Source organism: Schistocerca serialis, chromosome 6 (assembly GCF_023864345.2).
Source record: "Schistocerca serialis cubense isolate TAMUIC-IGC-003099 chromosome 6, iqSchSeri2.2, whole genome shotgun sequence".
Classification (NCBI taxonomy): domain Eukaryota; kingdom Metazoa; phylum Arthropoda; class Insecta; order Orthoptera; family Acrididae; genus Schistocerca; species Schistocerca serialis.
The window spans coordinates 743,112,912-743,135,900 of NC_064643.1; the positions used below are offsets into that span (position 1 = coordinate 743,112,912).

The 22,989-nt window shown below is 39.1% G+C and overlaps 1 protein-coding gene and 1 long non-coding RNA gene across 8 annotated transcripts in view; one reads left to right on the forward strand and one right to left on the reverse strand.

The window, feature by feature from the left end:
- The window catches only part of LOC126484466 (uncharacterized), a 40,986-nt gene extending 26,650 nt beyond the window's left edge, over nt 1-14,336 (forward strand). The window contains exons 2-3 of the long non-coding RNA XR_007587858.1: nt 13,970-14,131; nt 14,220-14,336. This is a non-coding gene — a long non-coding RNA (uncharacterized LOC126484466). The remainder of the gene's footprint in view (nt 1-13,969; nt 14,132-14,219) is intronic.
- A 469-nt stretch (nt 14,337-14,805) lies between these two features.
- Nucleotides 14,806-22,989, reverse strand: part of LOC126483891 (retinoblastoma-like protein 1) — a 175,787-nt gene continuing 167,603 nt past the window's right edge. For 6 of the 7 annotated variants that reach the window (XM_050107157.1, XM_050107153.1, XM_050107158.1 and 3 more), the window contains 3 exons: nt 20,362-20,564; nt 16,265-16,432; nt 14,806-16,173 (listed from right to left, as the gene is read on the reverse strand). In XM_050107157.1, coding sequence (XP_049963114.1) covers nt 16,006-16,173; nt 16,265-16,432; nt 20,362-20,564 — 539 coding nt within the window. In that variant the 3' untranslated portion in view covers nt 14,806-16,005. The remainder of the gene's footprint in view (nt 16,174-16,264; nt 16,433-20,361; nt 20,565-22,989) is intronic. The other variant, XM_050107156.1, reaches the window with a different exon arrangement.

Here is a 22,989-nt window from a genome sequence, read left to right on the forward strand (position 1 = left end):
CAGCAGAGAGACCACACAATGCCTCAATGGTTAGTATGGATCAGAAAGGCCATTTGACACATCTGCAGGTAACACAGATGATGCCGCAGTAGGCCTAACTGAACTGTCTTTTGCTCTTGAAGTTAACACAGATGAAAGAGCAAAGCTTGGATCATCTCGTGTGGAATCATCCTACTTTGCTCTGCCTCTACCTAATGCAGCTCGAAAAGAAAGGAAACAGAGGAAAAAATTGCCATCATTCCACATCACAAGCAGCCTTGTCAAAAGAGCTTTATAAATTAAAGAAACTGAGAAAAAACCAAAGAAAAGAATAAAACCAAAAGAAGAGGAAAAACAGAATGCCAAAAAGGTGGCTAAGGGAAAAAGAAAGTGTAAATGTGATAAGGAACACTTTGTGGAAGATTCCTCTATATCTATCATTTACAATGGAGATTACGACAATATTGGTCTCGTCGGAGAACAACTTCGTACCATCTGCAGCGACTATGGAAAATCAGAGACTTGATATGCTTGTTCTTGCTGTCACAAATGGGCCCATGCTGCTTGTACTGGGCTCACTGCTGCAGAAGCAAACTGTATGTGACTACTGTACTTAAAATAAAATGATTTTTTATGTTATTCACATGTGTTTTCCTTTGCCACCTTACCTACATACATCAACTCACCAGCAAACGAAGGTAAGATGACAAATTTGACATCATTTTTTAAAAAATTATAAAATCCGTAGGTAAAAATAAAACTACAACAGTTGCTTTAAATTATTAATGTAGGCAGTTGGTTCAAAAACATGAGGATAAAAGAATTTGAAAGCTTACTGTCATCATCTTAACCCCCCACCCCCCCTTTCCCTACATATTGTATGTTAACCCCTTGTCCCTACGGTTTACACCTATTTTCCCAAGAATATTAAATATTTTGTGCCATTTTACATTGTTAAGTGCTCTTTCTTGAATGAAAAATCCTTTGAATGTGTCTTGATTTCTGTTAAGTCTTGCTTCCATTATCAAGCGTATTATCAGAAATGCCTCTCTGTGCTTTTACCTTTCCGTAAAGCCAAACAGATCATCTGTTTTCTGTTACATTCTTCTATAACTTTTGCTTGTCAGCGACTTGGATGCTTGAGCTGTTATGTTGGAGGCTTGAGGTGTTATGTTGATAGTGCTATATATCTCATAATTATGTGCCTTGCTATCTTTAGGATTGTATGGATGATATTTTTCTGAAAGTTTGATATTATCTTTCTCGACTCGTATATTCCACAAACCGACTTGAATAGTCATTTTGTTGTCACTTCCCCCAGTGATTTTAGAAATTCCAAAGGAATGTTGTCTTTGCTTGTTCAAGGGTCATTTCCTCATGGAAGTAGCAGCTTTCCCCAGGACTGGTGGAGTGTTAAGATATAAAGTCTTATGGCTCCCATGCTGAGTGATTATGTAGTGGCCTCTCTTGTGGTTAGCTTCATGTAGACCATTTTCAGGTTGTTGTGGCTTCTGGTGTCAGTGCAGCAACATGGAGGTGGTCGGTAGACCAACCAATCGCACTGCTCATGCACACAGAGTGATTGTAGATACGCCACCCACTGCTGAGCAGCTGATTACGGTTGGCAACTTTAGCAATGCCACTGTTGGCACCATCCAAAGTGTTGATTTAGTGGGTAGTGGCTGCTGAATTTCTGCGCCATCAACTAGGCCCACTCTGCACGCACCCTGAGGTGCATCTGTGCAGATTACAGACGGCACACTTCCTTCTGCTGATTGCATCTTGCCCCTAGCTGGGGCACAGACAGCAGTTGGAGTGTGCTGCTGTTGTCTTCCTTGGCACCCTGTATGGTATGCCACATGTGCGAGCTGACACAGCTTTGAAAATTTCATAGCTGTAATCACTCACCACGTGTGGCCCACCACAATTTGCATACTTCAGCTTTTCTTCGTGCTTCAGAGTACAAGAGCGTTGCTGGTTTGGGTGGCTGGTAGCACACTTCACACAGATGCCAGACCATGAGCAGTGGCATGCTACATGCTGAACGACCTGACATCTGAAGTATTGCGGCGACTGAGGCCGCAACTTCACGACTTCAGACTCTCGACCGAGACATGTTTTCAGGATTTTTGTGATGCCGAACAACACCAGGTTCACAGTATTGTCTATGGCAATGGCCAACAGGATAGGTCCATTTTCTTCTGCTGTCTGGGGATTTCACTCATGCTGCTGCGTGCACCACAAATTCCCAGTTCTTCTTTCAAGTGATCAGACTGCATCATCCACCCGAAGCAACAAATCACACCTTTGATCACTTCATTTGGTTCTGTAGCATAATTGTAGGATGGCAGTTGGATTGTGGATGCTCCACCCATTATATTCTCTCACTCTTCACAGTCTTGTAGGGTGCTTGGTACGGAATTTTTGCCTGCATATTTTGCAGTGAAGTTGCGATATCGTCTGCAGGAAACTTGTTTAGTCTTCTTTCGCTTGAAAGGTGATTAGAGGTGGCCTCAGCTCCCTCCTTATGAGAAGTAGCTGGCTGATGGGAGTGGGCCAGGTATCCTCTTCTATTTTGGCTGTTTTTATAGCAGTGTCATCACCTACCTCGTCTATGACAGCAAAGGTGACTCCAGAACCAATGAGTTGGAACTCAGTGTGACTCTTTGTGTTTGTGTCCTGTGTTCACGACCAACTTTCTTGGTTGGCTATGAGCATTGAACAGCCATGCTTGTCAACCAAAACCTTCTGTTTGTGCCCTGTGTTGGAATATGGGCCGCTGGCTGTTCTTTCAGTCATCATGATCTTCAGTTGCATCTGTCTGGTGTTTGAGGTGTTCCTGGTGCTCTTTTTCAAGCTGAAACTCACTGAACTGCCATTCTCTGCTGGAGGGTCTTGCCTTTTTGCGGGTTTGCATTCCGATGGTGAACGGGGTGCTCCCGCTCACATTGAACCTCACTGTAAGGATGGGTTGTTGATCCTTCCTGCTGTTCAATGTTGTCAGTGCCTTCCACCTTATTTGATAGGAAGTCTTCCAGTGTTCTGACTCCAATACTGGATTCCCTGTCTCCCAAACTGACTCCTACTTCTTCTATCACATCATCAGACCCTCCACTCTGTACAAGCCTTCAATGTACTCTTTCTATTGGTGTGTCTCTCCTCTGTGTTTAACAGTGCTGCACTTTTTTAATTCGACCTTGGCATACAGGAAATATTTAGTTTGATGGTCAGTCTTTTCTTCTTCTCCCAGACTCTCTTCATTCTTTCTCTGAGGTTCCTCATCCTTCCCTCTGTCTATATGATCTTGTACTTTGCTTTTCCTGGAAGCTCTTCCAGTTGTCAACCTTCAGTTAAAATAATTCTTTATCCTAGATTCTTTCTGACTGATCCCAACTTCTTCCATGTCCTTCCTCATTTCATCAATTCTTTTTGTGGTTGTCTTTAGTTTGGTGACATAGTTGAAAATTTCCTTCATCAATCTGCATTCCCTCATTCTGAATAGGTGCCCATAAAACTTAAGCTTTGTTTTGTGTGTAGTATCTGTGACCTCCATTTGTTTGTACAGAACTTTGTTTTTCCTATTCTTCCTTGTACCATTGTTTCTTTTTTGAGGTCCATGGATATTCCTTAAAATTTTCTTTCCCTCTAGTCTAGTTCTTTCATTTCTCCATTCTTATTCAATATCAGGCATTCAGGGCTGTTAAGTGTTTTGGCTCAACAACTATGGTGTACTGCCTAATCTCTGTATTGCAAGAGTGTATTATTATCTCTCTTCTGTTCTAGCTTGTATGCTAGCTGTATCTTTCTGGGTGGTCCTTTTTCTGCTTCTTTATCAATCCTATTCAGTTGGATACATTCACCAGCAATCTGAATTTACCTATCATCTGGATTTTTCCAAACCTTGTCTTTAGATGATTTTCTCATTGACTAACAGCACCTTGCATATTTGGACATAATCAAATTCCTTCTATTCTTCTGTATTTTGGGGGTTCTTTCCATGTTCTCATTATCTTTTCCAGGGCAATATTATACAAAGTGGGTGATAGTATATCTCCCCGCCTAGCACCTGTCATAATGACCACAAATTTTGAAATTTTCTCATGAAATTTTACTGATAATTGCCTTATTTTTTCCATCTATTCTGAATTTGTCCAAAACAGTGAAGATCTCCTGCTACTTGATAGAATGTTATGCTTTTTTTTTTTATTTAAAGTCAAAGAACGTGACTACAGTAATTCTACCTCTTATTGCTCTATTCTGTAGATACTTTGCAGGCAGAAAATCTCTTCCACATAGGATCTCCGTTTTCTGAAGCCTCCTTGGTATTCATCTGTTTGATGATCTGCATGTTCTACTATTATAATTAATAAGGCTTTAGAATGTACTGAGTGAGAAATTGATAATAGCAAAATTCTTTTGCACAAGTTACATCATGTAAGTTTTCTGCTGTCTATCCTTTCCAACTTTTAATAGAGGGAAACATTCCACGTTGGAAAAATATATCTAAAAACACAGATGATGTGACTTACCGAACGAAAGTGCTGGCAGGTCATTCAATTTTCCCTGAGTTTGGCTGGAGTATCATCTCTTCCAAGACCTTATTCGCTTATCTAGGACACTGTCACATAGTTTATTCCACCATTAATCTTTCCCCATTTCTGTCCAGTCCCATATGTGATGGACATTCTCCAACAGTCTTTTGATATTTTTTCTTGGGGAATTTTGGATGTTTTGTTTTTGTACTTTCTCCTTGTTACTTTTATTGTCCTGATGTTTTGAGGAATGGGAATTATTGATTGTGAGAGCTTTATTTCCAGATCTAAATGGCAGAAATTAACTTCCCCTGACGGTGAGTTAAAATTTGTTCTCAACTCTGTTACAAATTTTTTCACCACCTAGACTTGGTAGTGAGATCCTATAGCCAAGTTTACAGTTATATACTCTAAAATCATCTGAATCCATTGTGGTTTCATCTACAAATCTTGTTTCTTGCAGTGCCAAAATGTATACATTCCTTTCTTCTAAAACTTCAGTCAATTGTTTTAGCTTCACTATTTGAAGGAGTGTATTGATATTCAGTGTTCCAGGCTGATGCTTTCATTCGGGTCTTATTTTTGTGATGGGGTTCCAGGAAGTTCAGATTCTTCCCTACGTGATGTTTCAGACTTCCCAAAATTCGATGGCCTGGTTGCACCACCATTGGTGATGAGGGCTTCCCACTTCCATTTATGCACTGGAGTATTTTTCATGGAAAAAGTTTCTATCATGCCAGTTGTTGAAATTGTTGGGTAAACATGATAGCCTGTTTTCAAAAACTGAACTGAGGTTGTGAGCCCACAGCACCTTTTTCTCTTAGGGTATGTCCCCAAGCCTTTGAGAATGCCCCCTCTGTCCACAATGCAGTGACCTCCGTTGATCAACCAAGTTTAGAAGGGTTGCCTCTTCCACCAGTTCAGCCATATTGATAACCTTCATCTGCAGCTTCAGTGCCACTGAGATCTTCAACATAATTCTGGCAAGGTGATCTCTCAAGATAACATCTCCTTTGTCCTTGTTGTGACAGACCGATCCTGGCTCCTCAACAGGTCCAGGTTAGCAGAATTGCACTCTTAATGGTGACAATTTTGCTTTCAAATTCACTTAAGGTTCTGTTACCTTTTCCTTATGCTGAAGCAGTCCTCCTGATAACCATTTCATTTTTAATTTCTCACTTTTTCCTGCAGCGATTTTACCTTGGCTTTCCTGCTCTTACTATTTATTTCACTCATAAGTGACTTATATTGCTATATTCTTGTCTTTTTTCTGAATATTTTTGTACTTCCTTGTTTCTTCCATCAATGAAGTATTTATTCTGGTACCCAATGTTTCTTCATGTTACCAGACTTGTACCTCTATTTATCTGTCAAACTTCTGGTGGCCTTTAAAGTATCCATTCCTCTACAACTGATCTACCTATTATCACTGGTACACAGCTGTAGAGAATTTCAAACGAACTTCTTTCCACACTGATTCTTTAAGATGAGTCTCTTAAACTTCCTTTCCAGACAAATACTGGACAAACTGACAGGAATTTCGGAAACATATTTAAGAACACACACAAAACTGCGAAAACAACCAACCCACAGTGTACTGACATTCAAGAAGCCATGAACATAGAGCAGAAAATATTGAAACTGCCCTAAAAAGTCTACACAAAGTACGTGAAAGACATACGGTGAACATTTTGGAGGAAATGGAAATATACATTCATACAGAAAAATGCCCAAAAAATGTCCTCAATGAACAAACAGATTATAAACATAAAAAATACATCAAAAATTTTATTGACATTATAAAAGAGAAAGGGTACATTATTGTGACTAACACAAAACAATGATTTGCCTAAACTCACGAGATACTATCTCTGAAAAGTTAAATGTAATCACTGACTATCTGCGAAATAGAAATTCCATTGCTAACATATAGAATTGCTGGAGCTGAGGCTGTCAAAAATAACTTCGTAAGATTACACAAATAAAAAGTAAACTTATAAATATCATTATCAGAACATAACTGAAAGACAACTGACATTTGCACTTCAAGAAGCATATGGACCATGTCATACCAGCTAAGACGTAAGCTTAAGTGGCATGTGTAGACATAGACATAAGGAACAGTATTATACATGTTATACTATCTTCACAGGTAAGGTCGATAATGACAAAACACTGAAATGAGCTTGTCGAGTAACTTGTACCACTACGAGTAAATAAATAAATAGTATGTGCAGCTTAAAACTTGTACTTAAAATTTGTCTTCTTAAACTTCAGTCAACCATTCATAAATAGTAAATTGTGATCTGAGTCTATATCTGCTCCTGGATACACCTTACAATCCATCTGATTTCGAGATCTTTGTCTGAATATGATGTAACCCAGTGAAACCTTCTCATGTCTCCAGGCCTTTTCCAACTATATCTCCTTCTGTTGTGATTTTTTTTAACAGTGTACTCACTATTGCTAGCTGAAATTTATTACACCTGCATCATTCCCATAGCTCTGTCTTCTATTAGTTCTAGTATTATAGAGATAGAGTCACACATGATCATTAGGTTTTAATCTCTCTTTACATACGGCATTACATGTTCAGTGTCCTCAGTGTAATTTATCTATTTTCTCACTTTCCGCTTGCACACCAAACAGTAGCTGCTGGAGTTGGTTTGCTGTTGATTCTGATGAGAAAAACTTTTCACAGTTACTCACTCTCTGCCTTACCTTCCTCTTTAATTCTCGACTGCTGCTGCTATATTCATCTGACCAATCACTTCATAACCCCCTATAACTCAACTGTCTTTGCATTTGCCCTGTTCTTTTCCGATTTTCTTGCTTCCCTACCACATTCAGACTTTTGACATTTCACACTCCAACTTATAGAATGTTATCCTTTCATCATACGTTTAATGTTTTTTTCTTATTGTCACGTCTCTCTTGGCAATCCCCTCCTGGAGATCTAAATGAGGGACATGAAATCAAGACAATTTCTTCAATTACTGGCCAGTTGTCCTGTGTAAAAGCATTGTGTGTCTTTAATGTAGTGGTTTCCATAGCCTTCTGCACCCTCATGCTGGTATCATTGCTAATTCTTCCATCTTTCAGGGACAGCTTTCTGTTCCACCACCTTTTTTCACGCCACCATTGATAGAACAGGGGTGACACCTCATACTGGATATTTTCAGCTGCCATTACTGATGATTTTTATTCAAAATTTAAGCAGTGGCGGGGATCAAACCCAGTAAATAATAAATACCACTCAAATATGCTATCCCAAGAGTATGGTGACAACATCCTATAGTAGAAAAGAATGGGTTCAGGATAAATATGGATGAGTTTCTGATGCTCATGTGATAAAGGGCCTCCAGAGATAGGATGACTTTAGTAGGGAGAGAGCTAGAGGAGGAGAAACCTCTTTGTAGAGATTATGGAAAATAAGTTGGTTAAGTTATAACACAGGGCGTAGACCAGAAAGTCATCCGATTTGGCACATCTATATTTCTGAAACCAAGAAACATGCACAACAAATTTTGTTTTTTGATGAATGAGAAACTCAAAGTTTTTTTTTTTTTCTTCATACATTTTCATATGTGTTCAGTATGCCCCCTAGAGATGCACGGCATATGTCAACGAGGTATTCAAATTGTTCCCATAATGCAGCAAGTAGGTCTTCAGTTGCAGCTTCCACAGCTGCTGTTATGCATTGTCTCAATTCATTCATTGTTGTTGATAAGGGAGGCACATAAACAGTGTCTTTTATAAAACCCCACATACTGTCAGATCCAGTGACCTTGGAGGCGAGTAATGTAAGGCCAAATCATTCAGTCCAGTACGACCGATCCGTCGTTCAGTAAATTTCCGACTTCCAAATGCCAGTATCCCATTCTGTTGGCAAATGAAGTCATTTGAATGTCCAATTGTGGGAAATGGAAGAGTTCTCTACCTTTTCGAGATATGAGCTTCCTGTAACAGTGTTCTCGGCAAAGAAACGTGGACCACACACCTTTTTCTGTGAAACTGCATAAAACACATTAAATTTTGGAGAGTCCCTCTGATGTTGTACAACTTCATGTGGTTGTTCCATACCCCATTATGATGGTTCACGTTATCATTTGAATAGTATGTTGCCTCATCACTAAACACTAAGCATGGAAGAAAACTGTCATCCTCCATCTTGCCAAGAACAAAATTACAGAACCCCACACATTGTTGTTTGTCACCTTCACGAAGAGCTTGCAGTAGCTGAATTTTGTGTGGTTTCATGTGTAAAAGTTGACACAACACACGGCAGACGGACATCAGGGGACATGTTGAGCTGCTGAGCTGTGCGGTGAATGAATTTCTGTGGACTCCTCCTGAAACTATAGTGGATGCAATTGGTATCTGTGTCAGACACTCAGGGATGGCCTGGCGATTTGCCTTTACACAAACAACTTGTTATCGGAATTGTTCATGCCATTGTCTAATGCTCTGTGCTGTAGGTGGATCCACATCATTTCTAATACAAAAGTCACGCTAAACAGTTATTACTGACATGCCCTGTGCAAAATGCATAACACAAAATCCTTTCTGATGTCCGAAACCATTTTTATTAGAACTGGAGTGGGGACACACTGCTACCTAATGGGAACCATGTACAACTTGAAAGTTTGCTCTTTCTAACAGTACGTTGTTCATACATGTATCTCAAATAACATAATAGTTACGATTTTTTAAAAATTGGATGATTCTTTTTGATACACCCTGTATCATTGCACAGATAAAAACACCTACTCACCAAGTGGCGGCAGGAGAAAACACATAAAAAAGATTCTGGCAGACGGATTGAAGGGGAAGGAGGAGGAAAGAAGAAAAAGGAGTGACAAGATTTAGGAAATGGGGAAGTTTTGGAAAAGTCACCCATAGAGGAGGCTTACTTTATGGGGAGACAAGAAAAGACTGATTGCTGGAGACTGCATTGAATGAGCACTTAAAGGTGGAAGATAGAGTAATAAGCAAGATGAAGATTACAGACAAAACATCATGCAAGACTTAATAAGAGTGGAAAGCTATGTGCCTGACATATGAGGAGGACAGCGAACAATAGACAGGTCAGAAAATAAAAAAAATATAGAAAATACAAGAGAGTGAAGAAAGGAGTAGTTACTAAAAGGAAAGTAATGCCAGTTCCAAACTGTGTAGTTCTGAGAAACTGGTGTCAGCCAGAAGAATCTAGATGGCTTATCTGGTAAAAGACACACAGTGAACATTTTGGAGGAAATGGAAATACATTCATACAGAAAAATTCCCAGAAAATGTCCTCAATGAACAAACAGATTATAAACATAAAAATACATCAAAAATTTTATTGACACTATAAAAGAGAAAGGGTACATTATTGTGACTGGCACAAAACAATGATTTGCCTAAAATCACGGGATACTATCTCTGAAAAGTTAAATGTAATCACTGACTTTCTGCGAAATAGAAATTCCATTGCTAACGTATAGAATTGCTGGAGCCGAATCAGTCAAAAATAACTTCGCAAGATTACACAAATAAAAAGTAAACTTATAAATATCATTATCAGAACATAACTGAAAGACAACTGACATTTACACTTCAAGAAGCATATGAACCATGTCATACCAGTTAAGATGTAAGCTTAAGTGGCATGTGTAGACATAGACATTTTTTTTACACACACCCACCCAAGTTTTCTTATTGTATTTGTTCTTTACTGGGAGTGAATGCTTCTCTATTTTTGTATTTAAGTCTGTTACAAATTATATTTTATGGAAGAAATATATTGTTAAAACATTTCCTCTTGAAAAATGACTGTTGTAGTTTCTTTGGTTACAAGTTAGATGGAAATGGTAGAAAAACTCTAGGAAGGTCTTACTTAAGTGTACTGGACATACAAACAAATTAGACTTCTCAGTTCTACCATTCGGCATGGAAGGAAAAACAACTTTTTGGGTGGCAAAGTAAAAGAACTCCTAAATGGATTGTCTATTTCATAACAGAAAAAAGGTAACTGGGGACATTAGCAGCTTTTACAGCAGTAAGTATGTCATGGCGGGTAATAACCCCTATGCATCCCCTGTAGCATTTTTTCCACAAGAAGGGATTTAGTTCAAAGATTTTGAAAAGGCTTTAAAATTGATTCACTTAAGTTAAAATATTTGCACAGATCACCTGTATGGGGAGTTCAGCTGTCACTGAGATTGCCTTAGCAGCAGTGTGAACAAAGATGGTGATTATGTTGTACATTGGCCTAAATTCTTTTCCTCGGTACCTGAGCAATGTGTATCAAAAATTTTTTCAGGGTTTCTCTTCACGTATGATGTCTGTACAATGTTTAGTTCTTGTGCAATAAATAATTGAAAGTGTTCCTGGACTTTATGTACACCCTGTACTATCAAAGTTCGAGCCTCCTGTGGAATGACACATCGTGTACCAGTTACGTAAACATTGCTTGGCCTTTATACTGTTATGACTGCCACCAAGTTAACCATTAGGATGAATGGACATAGAGGGAGTATGCTGTCAATGCACAGTATCCTGTTGCAAAGCATGCTGTATATGACAACTGTGACCTCAGTGTCTGCTTTACCACATGTGCTAACTGGATTCTTAGAACTACACAGGTGGGAACTGAAGTTACAACATGTATTTGGTTCTCATCACCCGTCTGGCCTTAATTTACGTTAATTTCTTTGGTCTAAACCTTTCCTTTGAGTAGCTATTCTTTTCTTCTTGAGACCGAATCAGATTACCCACTTTTTTGATATTTTCCATCTGTTTTTTATGTTGAAGGGGCAGTCATCTTCAACGTCTTCTCGAATGTAAGACTTTATGTCAATTCATTGCTCTATGATTACACTTTTATCATTTTTTCTGGCAAAACAAAATAAGAGCTGTAAAACAAATGAAGACCATGCCTATACTGATTTGTCTACAGACACCAGAGATGCCGCATTCACCTGAGAAGGCTTCATGCTTCACAGCTATTGGTCATTCATCTTCAGTGCAGGCACAATTACTCTGCAACAGTCTCATTCCTTTTATAGCCACACCTTGTATAGAACAGATACAGATAAAATTCACTTTCTGTAGTGACAGTGATAAGAAAAAGTTGGTTTGAACACCACAATAATTTACTAGGTATGGTGCTGTTTGAAGGTATACCCTTGTCATCCTCTAACCTTTGAACTGACACACTGAGCCATCCATGGGGGCCAACAGTTTAATGTTCTATACAAGGCGTGGCTATAAAATAATTGGAGTTGTGCTGTCAAGGAATACGTAAAGAAGTGCCAAAGATGAATGATCAATAGCTGTGAAGCCTCAATCGAATGTGGCATTTCTGATGTTTGTGGACAAACCAGTGTGGTCGAGGCTTTCATTTGTATAAGAGCTGTTTGTTTTTCTGGGAAAAAATGATAAAGTGTAATAACAGAGTAATGAATTGTCTTTAAGTTTCAGATTAAACTTGGAAACACTGTCACTAAAACATATATTTTACTAAAAGAAGTGTATGTCGACGACTGTTTATCATGTACATCAGTTTTTGAGTGGCTTAAGCTTTTTCAAGTTGGCGAGAAGAGGTCGAAGTTGACTCACACTCAGAACACCCTTCAACATCAAAATCGGATGAAAATACAAAAAAGTGGGTAATCTGATTCAATCTGACCGTCGGATGATTATTCAATCGATTGTTGAAAATATAGGAATTGACAAATAATGCATAAAGCAAGTTTTACGTACCCAATTTAACATGAGAAAAGTGTGTGCAAAACTTATGTCAAAAATTCTCACACTCAAACAATAAGAAGGCTGTGAAAATGTAGTTCTGACACTCTGAGCAACATCCTAGTTTATTGGAAAGATTGATAATGTGACAAATCTTGGTTTTTCACTTATGATCCAGAAACTGAGAACCAATCCACACATTGGAAGGACTCAACTTCACTGATTGAGGAAGAACAAGTCACGAGTTCTGCATCAAGACAACACACTGGCTCTTAGTGAATTGTCCGTGAAGAGCTTCCTATCAAAGTACAGCATCCCAGTGTTAGACCACCCACCTTGTTCGCTTGACCTAGCACTGTGTAACTTTTATCTATCCCCCAAGATCTACTGTGCATTAAAAGGTACACGATTTCAATCCGCTGAAGCAGTTAAACAAAAGTGACACCTGTCATCATGGAGCTTAAAGATGAAGACTTACACACAATGTTCATCAATAGAAAATTCATATGGAAAGTTGTAGGGATAGAGGGGATTATATTGAGGGTAACAATAAGTAAATATTTATGTCTTTCAAATAAATGTTTGACAGCAAAGTCCCATTACTTTATAGCCACACCTTGTACACAGTATGTAAGGTCACTGTGTACTCCTAAATGACATTTGTGATACTATATGAGCTCAACTGAATGTCCATTAATAGGAAAGTGAAGTTCTAGTACAAATATATGGAGCTGTCAACAACCAGTTCATGCACAGATAGACCTGTATTTTTGTTTTGAGCAGAGTATCTGTCTGATGCTAACCTGGTCTTACTGAATCCTGTTTATACTCTGTAAGCAATGATAAAGGGCAGAGGAGACCTGATTAGCTCCGTTGGGGAGCTGATCTTAACTCCAAATGTAGCTGGAACAATTGCTAGATGCCAGAGGAGCTCTTGATGTCCCTTTCACTACTGTAAAATTACACATGTAAAGTTGCCTACAGTGATTAGCCTGTTGATCTGGCACTTTAAGCAGCACCAACTTTTTCTATGTATCACTAGAGCATATCAATAAATCTTCATTAGGGCAATGCAGTGCTCCATTAAATACTTCAGTTCTTTTAATAGCCATTAGATCAGTTTCTTTTTAGGATTAGTTTTTTTTTCCTTACCTGCACTCTTAATGATATACATGTTGAGCACTTATCTGTTCTGGGTACTCCACAATCCAGGATTAAATTTTAATGAAAACATGTTCCTAAAAAGGGACTTCTTTATGATTAGAGCATGCGTAGCTTGAGCATTGTACATCTTCTAGAGTTTAGTAATATTAAGAGTGTATGACAGATTCTTCTGCACAGTTGAACCTCTGCAATAATGACTCCACACATATAAGAGAAGAAAGGAATCCAATAACAGCATTCGTACACTCCATGAACTTTGTCTTCTATCTCCACCTCTTCTTTCTACAGGGAAAAGTCCAGTAACACCAAATTGTTTGGCCTCATAGTCCATCCTTGATCAGGCTATTTGAAGTATATTATGAAATGTTTTCTAGCACACTGGCAGGGGTTCAGCTCTTTTGTGTTTAACTAGGTATGTGGTTTGATGTGCCTTACACTGATGCTTCTCATTTTTTTGGCCTTCTGCATGCAACTGAAGTGACAGCAATATTTCTTAATATAAAATTATCTTGACCGATTTCCTCGTTAGAAGCATAATAATCTTTTGAGTGTCATCATTTCAGACATCCCGAGCTTGGTACACTGCAGAGCCTTGGTATTGTGTTTGCACTTTGGGAATTTCGGTAGATTCTTTGGCACATACCTGGGAAAGAGTAAGGCTTAAGTCCAAACAAATGGATTTACATAGATCCATCACATGCAGCCATTGTACCAGTATGCACGAGGTAATAGGATCATAATTTTTTTTTTCGATACTAATCTCTGTTTTTCATATTTCTTTGCCATTTGTCCGGTTTCTAATCTGTTTTCCAGATTTTGATGATGAAACTGGAGGAACTGTTGAACTACAAGTTTCACTGCTGTCCATTTTACACAACAAAATTAAAATTTACTTAATTACTCACGATGTAAAATCTTTGAAGCACTACCCTAACTCACCATAACAACCAAGTAGTGCTTGGAATGCAAGGTGGCCACCATTATTCAGCCATCACTGGTCGATTTGGAGATTGAAAAGTTTGAAGCAGTGAAATAGTGGAAATTGCAAGGTTTGGTAATGACAGCCCCTTTTATTGACAGCAATAACTTAATTGGAAGAACCCCCCCCCCCCCTCCCACTCACTAAGGTCATTGTGAATACACAAAACTTTGTAGTTCATAGGGCACAGAAAGTGAATTAGGGTGATGCAATAAACAAATGGTAATCTAATAAAGTTATATCTAAAGATTTATTTCAAAATAAATGTAACAATGCATCCACATGCCAAACAATAACTTGAAAAATTATTTTTTCTGGTATAATAGAACTAAAAAAATTACATATTCAACATTTGTACATCTTGAACTCAAAAACAGTTCTATAAAATTTTATCATCACAGCTTACTAACATATTTTAATATAAATAAAATCTTTGTCACTGTGATTGAAAATTTACACACATTGTAAGCAAAAAAGAAGGAAAAAGAAACATAACACACACTCTTCATTATTATGTACATAATTTAGACAGTGCACAAAAGGACTTTTTTCTTTTCAATTGTTTGCTGCATAATTTGCAAACAGTTACAGGAACTTAAAATAAGGCTGACCACCAAACAAGAAAATTTTTTTACAATTTTCCTCTGTTGTGTAATAAAAGAAAGAGGGGAACTTTCAAAGTGTACACATATTTGAAAGAGACTTATAAAGTGCAGTAAAAGACTACCCTTGCAATGTAAAACATGCTGTATTTAATTTATTCTTAAATTGATATATGTGGAGCATATTGCTTTGGAGAATTCCTGGCAACATTACACTTTCTGAGAAACTTGTCTTTCAAAACAAAGGAATACATCTATCAACAGTGTGTCTAGTTTCCAGGCATTATTTGTTACTGTAATTTCACAGAATGATCACAAATGAAACTTCTCTTCCATAATTAACTTTTCAGTACTTACTTAAGGATATGCAGTGACATACCACGTGCTAGAAACACCTAAGTTATTTGCCAATTTTTGGTCACTTCTGCTTGAAAATATTGAGCAAATATAAAATGACCAATAGCTCAAAAGCAACAAGTACTCTAAAAAATATCCAAAAGAGAAGAAAGAAGTTCATCATTATTTATGCATAGGAATATTTTCCTGCACTTACATAATCATTGCCAGTCAAATTTACACAACACACAAAACAAAGTGTCAACTAATTAAAACTCATTCATCCCTTTGCTTAATGTACAACATCTTTAGCATCCTCCTCCCTCCCCCCAAAAAAGATAAATGTTGTTAGACTAAGGTCAGCCTTTAGACCATTACATAAATTAATGTTCAAATTTTTAAAGTCATACACCATAAAGAGTAAATCTCAAATACAAAAGTAATGAATAATTTTCCACAATGAAATCTGAAGTAAAATATTTTTTGTCATTATAATACAAACGTGGCAAATGCCAGTAAAAATAATTTAATAAGACAAGTCGTTGACAATTTTGCTTTGTCTCAATTTTTGACATGAACTGAAAATTAATATTAAACATTTTTCTCAGGCATTTTCTGAGTGTATGTCTTCTATTACACATTCTGACAGAACAACAAGAGGGAGCAAAACATTTTATCATCTTCAGTCTTGAACCTGCCATCTATCACCCATAATATCTTGCAGTTTCTTAGCAACTCCTGGGGTTGGCCTCTTGCTCGGAACTCCATCAGTAGTATCCAAAGTATCATCTACTAGCAACCTCTTTCCTACCTTTCGAGCATCGATCATTTTATTTATTTCTCGAAGATCCTGAAAAAATTTCTAAATGAAAAATATTATCTTAACCCATAAAATTACCAACTGCACATTTCTACCCGAGACATACTGGTAACTTACTGACCTTTGCTGGGCTTCTGCTGAAGCAATAGCTGAGTGGCCTTATAGGCGATGTGGGATGTATTTTTGGTTCTAAGGATCTAATATAAACTGAATGTTTTTCTGAAACTCTTCGAGGTGACATTGGCTGATTCTTCGTTAATGGTAAAGGTGAAAGTGTGAGATTTTCTAGCTGTAAAACATTCAAACAACAAAACATTACTTATTACATGTTAACATACATCAAAGAACTGTCATGCCAAGAACAAGTTTTTTTAGATATTCCTAGTAGCTATTAAGATGTAAGAGAAATTTACGCAAAAGAAATGGTTATGCAGCTCTTAGGACACAAAGGACTTCACTGAGCTAAGGGCAATTTATCAATGATGTGCAATAATGTCAGATATATGACTTTGTATCTCATTCTTATATACTTCAAATATGAGGGCTGTTCAAAAAGCATCAGACCTTATATTTTATTGTTGAAACCAACAATGGTACTGTGGCACTTGCGCTATGTTTGTAGGCATACATAGTGCACATGGCTCTGAGCACTATGGGACTTAACTGCTACGGTCATCAGTCCCCTAGAACTTAGAACTACTTAAACCTAACTAACCTAAGGACAGCACACAACACCCAGCCATCACGAGGTAGAAAAAATCCCTGACCCCGCCGGGAATCGAACCCGGGAACCCGGGCGTGGGAAGCGAGAACGCTACCGCACGACCACGAGATGCGGGCATAGTGCACATGCCTTTCATGTTCCAGTGTATGGTATTATGCATCAAGCAAACGTCACATTACAACTACAGACTAAAGTTCATTTTAAAAAAGTTATCACACTTCTCCTACCTCAACAGTGGTGGCTCTCACCTCCTCCCATTTTCCCCATCCAGCTTATCTCCTTAAACACTAAATCTCAATGAAACAATTTTTTAAAATATCTTCTCATAGGTGCTCTCTCTCTTTGCCTCAAAAGTTTCCCATTCAAATTTCATCACACTGTCTGAGTGAAGTATCCGCTTTACTTGAGTAACAAATCTTCAGTAGATATTTCACTTTGCTTCACCATCCTGAATGTTTCTACAGTACTAAATCTGAAACTACTATGCAGAAATAGTTCACCTATGAACACAATTTGTTTCTTAACAACTGCCACAGAACTAATCTGAAGAATTTATTATGTCACACAGCACTTTTCCCTACCTTCTCAGTGCCTCAAAAAATAATTTCATCTTTTTTGCTGCCTACATGCCTGTAGGACTGGTGACTTAACAGTAACTTTCCCAGTGGGCAAGTGCCAAACAGTGTGCTATTTATTAGAATGAAGCTTCTGATCAGAGCGTACACTAGCTGTCTGACACTGCACTTCAATCAAGTACGGTAAGAACCCATCTCGTATTGTATCACTTCTCCCCATCTCAGTTTCATTTTGTACAGCCCTTTCCTATTTTATGCAGCAACTGTTCTACTACTGTGCAAGGTAATGGGCGAGTTGTGGTGCCCTGAAAATATTCTAAGTTCGGAGTTGGCGTGGCCGCACGGACCGCTCGGCAAGCCGGGGTTTGTCAGCAACCGCGTGGTGCCAAACGTTAGCTGGAGCAAGAGAAGTAGCCCCAGCGTGTGGTCCAGGCCGACCGCATGGCTGAGAATTGCATGTTGATGCTGTGACGATTGTGCTTTGTGTCGATGAAAGAGATTTGTATGCCAGGAGTGCCAAAGATGGCGGACTTTGTGAAACCATAATAGCAGACATTTCACAGTTCATGTAGAAGTTAATAATAGTAGAGGAATCATGATACCTTAAAAAGAAACATGTACATTACCATTATTTGCACAATTCTGATGGTGTAATCAGATTTTCAATATCTTTATTAGTTTAAAATTTAGTATCTGACTGTAAAATATGAAAGTAACACGCAGCAACGAATTTCCAAAATCCAAATGGTCCATCCGATTTTGTCGATCGACGTGCCTTTAGAAAGCTATTAGTGTAAACCTAAATTGGTATGAATTACAGGCATGTAACTTGAATAGTACATGAGTTACTGGAGGTCAAAGTGGCCGATTACTATTGATCGTATCAGGCAGTAAGTACTCCACAGTTACACGAAAACACAGTAGCAGCATGCTTATAAATATATTTTATCGTCTATATCTTTGTTTATATCCGATATATACTATTCATGAATAAATTGGTCAAATATTTACTGTGTTTTAGAAAGCACAGAGACATTAGGCTACTGGTCTACTTTTGCTTCTATTCCTTTGATATATGTTTGTTTAATATGTTTATGTATTTAATAACTTGTGTCAGAGTGTGTTTATGGTCCAGCTGTAGGAATATTTATTTAATTTCAAGTTATTTAAATGTAAATCCAGTACTTTGTTTGTGTTTCAATATGTTTGTGAGTGTGCGCTGGCTTGGAGACATGGTGGGAGAGCTTTAGCCAATCACAGCGCTCGTTACTACGGTAGGCGAGACTACCGAAGAATGGGGAGACTGTATGGAGGTGGGGGAGGAGCACTGGGTCGCACAGGACATGGGGAGTGCTTGACGGGAAGACGCAACGGACGCTCGTAGGAAAGACTGGGAGAGTGGAGCAGTTTGCGCATGATCGCGGGAGATAGAAATATTTCGTAGTGCTGACTTGTGCACTTGTGAGATTTCCATGGCTTCTGCAGTGAAGACATAGTATGTGTTTAGAAGTGAATATCTCACGAGTTATGTTGCTGCTCATAACTAATTACTTAAAGTAGGACTCTATTGTTTCCCTGTTATCCAACTTATATTTTATTTAATTGCTGGACCATTGACACTAATAAGTGTTTTTCAGTAATAAACGGCATTCTTAAAGGTGATACTGCTATCATACTCATCATTTAAAGTCATTAAAAAAAGTACCTGCAGATTTTATTTAAGTGCAATCTTTCATTTATAAACTCCTATGTTACATTCAAAATTCGCCATTGCCAAATGATAGGAACCTTCGACCATTCAATTCATGTGTACATCCATGCTGTAGTCTCAGCAGTATTTGGCTTGTAATGCGGCACCTACATACCCCAGCCACTAGACAATGAAACCAGCCAAAACCTTTAATATTTCAACTATGGATCAGAGGGCACATAATTGAGGGCCACTACATAATTTTTAACTGAAAGCCCGCAACTGGAAGACCAGCTCTGCCCTCAGCCACTGTTTGGACATTCATTCCAATAGAGAGGTGGTTGTTGCTCATGCCCATATAAAATACTGTTCGGTCAAATGAATAATCAATGGCAAACTGTGGCCAAGAGTAGAGTTGAGCACTCAGCCGGAGAATACACTGCTGAGCACAACGTACTAAATTTCAGTTGGCTGCTTCACAATCTGTGTCAGCATACCCCATCCACCAATGTCTCTGAATTATGTAGCTGGGATTTGCCCTTGCAGCACACCCTTCAATCTTCCAACCCTCCTCGCCTCTATTTCCACTAGCTTGTCTCAGATCCACCTCTATCACTGCGCCCCACTTCTGTCATTCTACGCTCACCCTCCCCTCTCCACAGACTTCCTTTTCCTCTGTTCTATTTCCCTTCCCAATTCACTCTGGCACTTCACTGTGTGCCGTACCCAACTCCCCTTGGCATGTGGTATGGTGAGCTAACCATTTTTACATTCCTGTCCTCCCCCCTTCTGCTGCTCCTCTGCCCCATTCGTGAACCACCCTTCCCTCGACTCCTCACTCCTTTCTTCTCTCACTGCCTCTTACACACTCAATCCCACCCCAGTGGAGCTACAACTTCAACAGAATGTAGTTGGCACGGACAATGTATCCATGCACGTGTATGTTCAGTATCAGTTAGCTCTGAAGAACGATGCTGTCTGAAAGCTTAGTCTTCTTTATGTGTCTCTTGATTGTTCATTGGCTCAATTATACACTAAATTAATACTTTAAACCCATTCATTATTTGTATTCCACGCACAATTCTCCATTGTCATATTTACTTTTAATTATGGTACATAAAGTTAAACACATCTAAGATCATTGTAATATAGACTATGAAGAAATAAACAACTGCTATAAAACGTATACAATTAGGAATAGAGGTAATGCAAATTACGTTAAGGCCTACCTGGGAGCCTCGAACTGAAAATTTAACTGCAAAGGCTTGAACTCTCTGCACATAGACAGTGTTGTAAAACTTTATGAGGTCTCCTCGGTCTCCCGATTCAAAAGACGTTGACGTGCCAGCCAGGTGAGTTGGTGTAGGAGGAGCTGATGAGGGCTGCGTGACAGGTAGAGTGCTTGATGAACGCACATTTACATTGGCATCTTCTGAAAAGGAAAAGTTACTCTTTGATACAGAGTGGATCACATCTGCTGATTACACAAAACTGCTGTTATAGACAGAAAAAGACTTCCTACCTATTCAAGCCCTCGGAGTCATTTCCAGATTTTTTTTTCTTTCTGTCACATATGTAAATAACTAACTGAGAAGAGAGTTTTGTCAGGTGCCAGAAAAAATTCCATATGTGACCGATGACTAAATCCTAAATCTTCAGATTTCTTATTTTCACACTTAACTACAGGACACTAATGATGTCCTGGAGTTATATAAAATTTCAAATGTGGTGCATTTCCTTGACATTGTTTTTTCAGTCACTGTTTTTTCAGTCACTCTCTTCCCTATGAGGAGATTGATGACTTAAAGGGCACATGAAGATTTTTGGTAAATTATCTTAATGAAAGGCTTTGCTAAGAGACTGGCTTCTCACTGCAATTTTGACAGATGAAGGCTCCATAGCTGGAGGCTTGGAGGGACATGCATTCTTACAGGTACACTTGCATATGCTGTTGTTAATCTATGTGTAAACTGCTTTCACTTACAGGTACCCAATTTTGAACAGGCTTCTTTTTTTATATATATATAACAGTACCTCCATTATGACAGCTGCCACCCATTCCACATCAAACGGTCCCTTCCCTACAGCCTAGGTCTTCGTGGCAAACGAATCTGCTCCAGTCCGGAATCCCTGAAGCATTACACCAACAACCTGACAACAGCTTTTGCATCCCGCAACTACCCTCCCGACCTGGTACAGAAGCAAATAACCAGAGCCACTTCCTCATCCCCTCAAACCCAGAACCTCCCACAGAAGAACCACAAAAGTGCCCCACTCGTGACAGGATACTTTCCGGGACTGGATCAGATTCTGAATGTGGCTCTCCAGCAGGGATATGACTTCCTCAAATCCTGCCCTGAAATGAGATCCATCCTTCATGAAATCCTCCCCACTCCACCAAGAGTGTCTTTCCGCCGTCCACCTAACCTTCGTAACCTCTTAGTTCATCCCTATGAAATCCCCAAACCACCTTCCCTACCCTCTGGCTCCTACCCTTGTAACCGCCCCCGGTGTAAAACCTGTCCCATGCACCCTCCCACCACCACCTACTCCAGTCCTGTAACCCGGAAGGTGTACACGATCAAAGGCAGAGCCACGTGTGAAAGCACCCATGTGATCTACCAACTGACCTGCCTACACTGTGACGCATTCTATGTGGGAATGACCAGCAACAAACTGTCCATTCGCATGAATGGACACAGGCAGACAGTGTTTGTTGGTAATGAGGATCACCCTGTGGCTAAACATGCCTTGGTGCACGGCCAGCACATCTTGGCACAGTGTTACACCGTCCGGGTTATCTGGATACTTCCCACTAACACCAACCTATCCGAACTCCGGAGATGGGAACTTGCTCTTCAATATATTCTCTCTTCCCGTTATCCACCAGGCCTCAATCTCCGCTAATTTCAAGTTGCCGCCACTCATACCTCACCTGTCATTCAACAACATCTTTGCCTCTGCACTTCTGCCTCGACTGACATCTCTGCTCAAACTCTTTGTCTTTAAATATGTCTGCATGTGTCTGTATATGTGTGGATGGATATGTGCATGTGTGCGAGTGTATACCCATCCTTTTTTCCCCCTAAGGTAAGTCTTTCCGCTCCCGGGATTGGAATGACTCCTTACCCTCTCCCTTAAAACCCAGTTCCTTTCGTCTTTCCCTCTCCTTCCCTCTTTCCTGATGAGGCAACAGTTTGTTGCGAAAGCTTGAATTTTGTGTGTATGTTTGTGTTTGTTTGTGTGTCTGTCGACCTGCCAGCGCTTCGTTTGGTAAGTCACATCATCTTTGTTATTAGATACATTTTCCTACGTGGAATGTTTCCCCCTATTATATAATTTGTATGATGTTGCTTAGCTCTAGCTAAGGGAAACCAGGGTTGCCAAATGTAAAGTCAACCGTATTGGTCAAACTTCGTGAGGTGTTTACCAATTGGCAAAATCCAAGAAGAAAGGTATGGAAGCAAAAGACAGCCATGCCGATTTCCAGAATACACTGGGGGACTCTGCTCCTTCATACTCAACTGTTGCCGAGTGGACAAATGAATTTAAATTTGATAGGGAGAACCTGAAGATGATGACCCGCACAGTGGTCGGCCAAGATGTGTCACTACTCCAGAAATCATTGCAAAAGGGCACAAAATGGTCATGGAGGATCGCCGACTGAAAGTGCATGAAATTGCTCCTGTTTGCCAGGTGTCATATGACAGGGTATATCAAATTTTAACAGAAGAATTAGAAATGAAAAAAGTTTCTGCAAGATGGGTGCCACGACTCTTGACACTGGATCAAAAACATGTGCCATCGCCATGGCAAAATTACACAAACTAAGGTATGAATTGCTGCCACATCCGCCT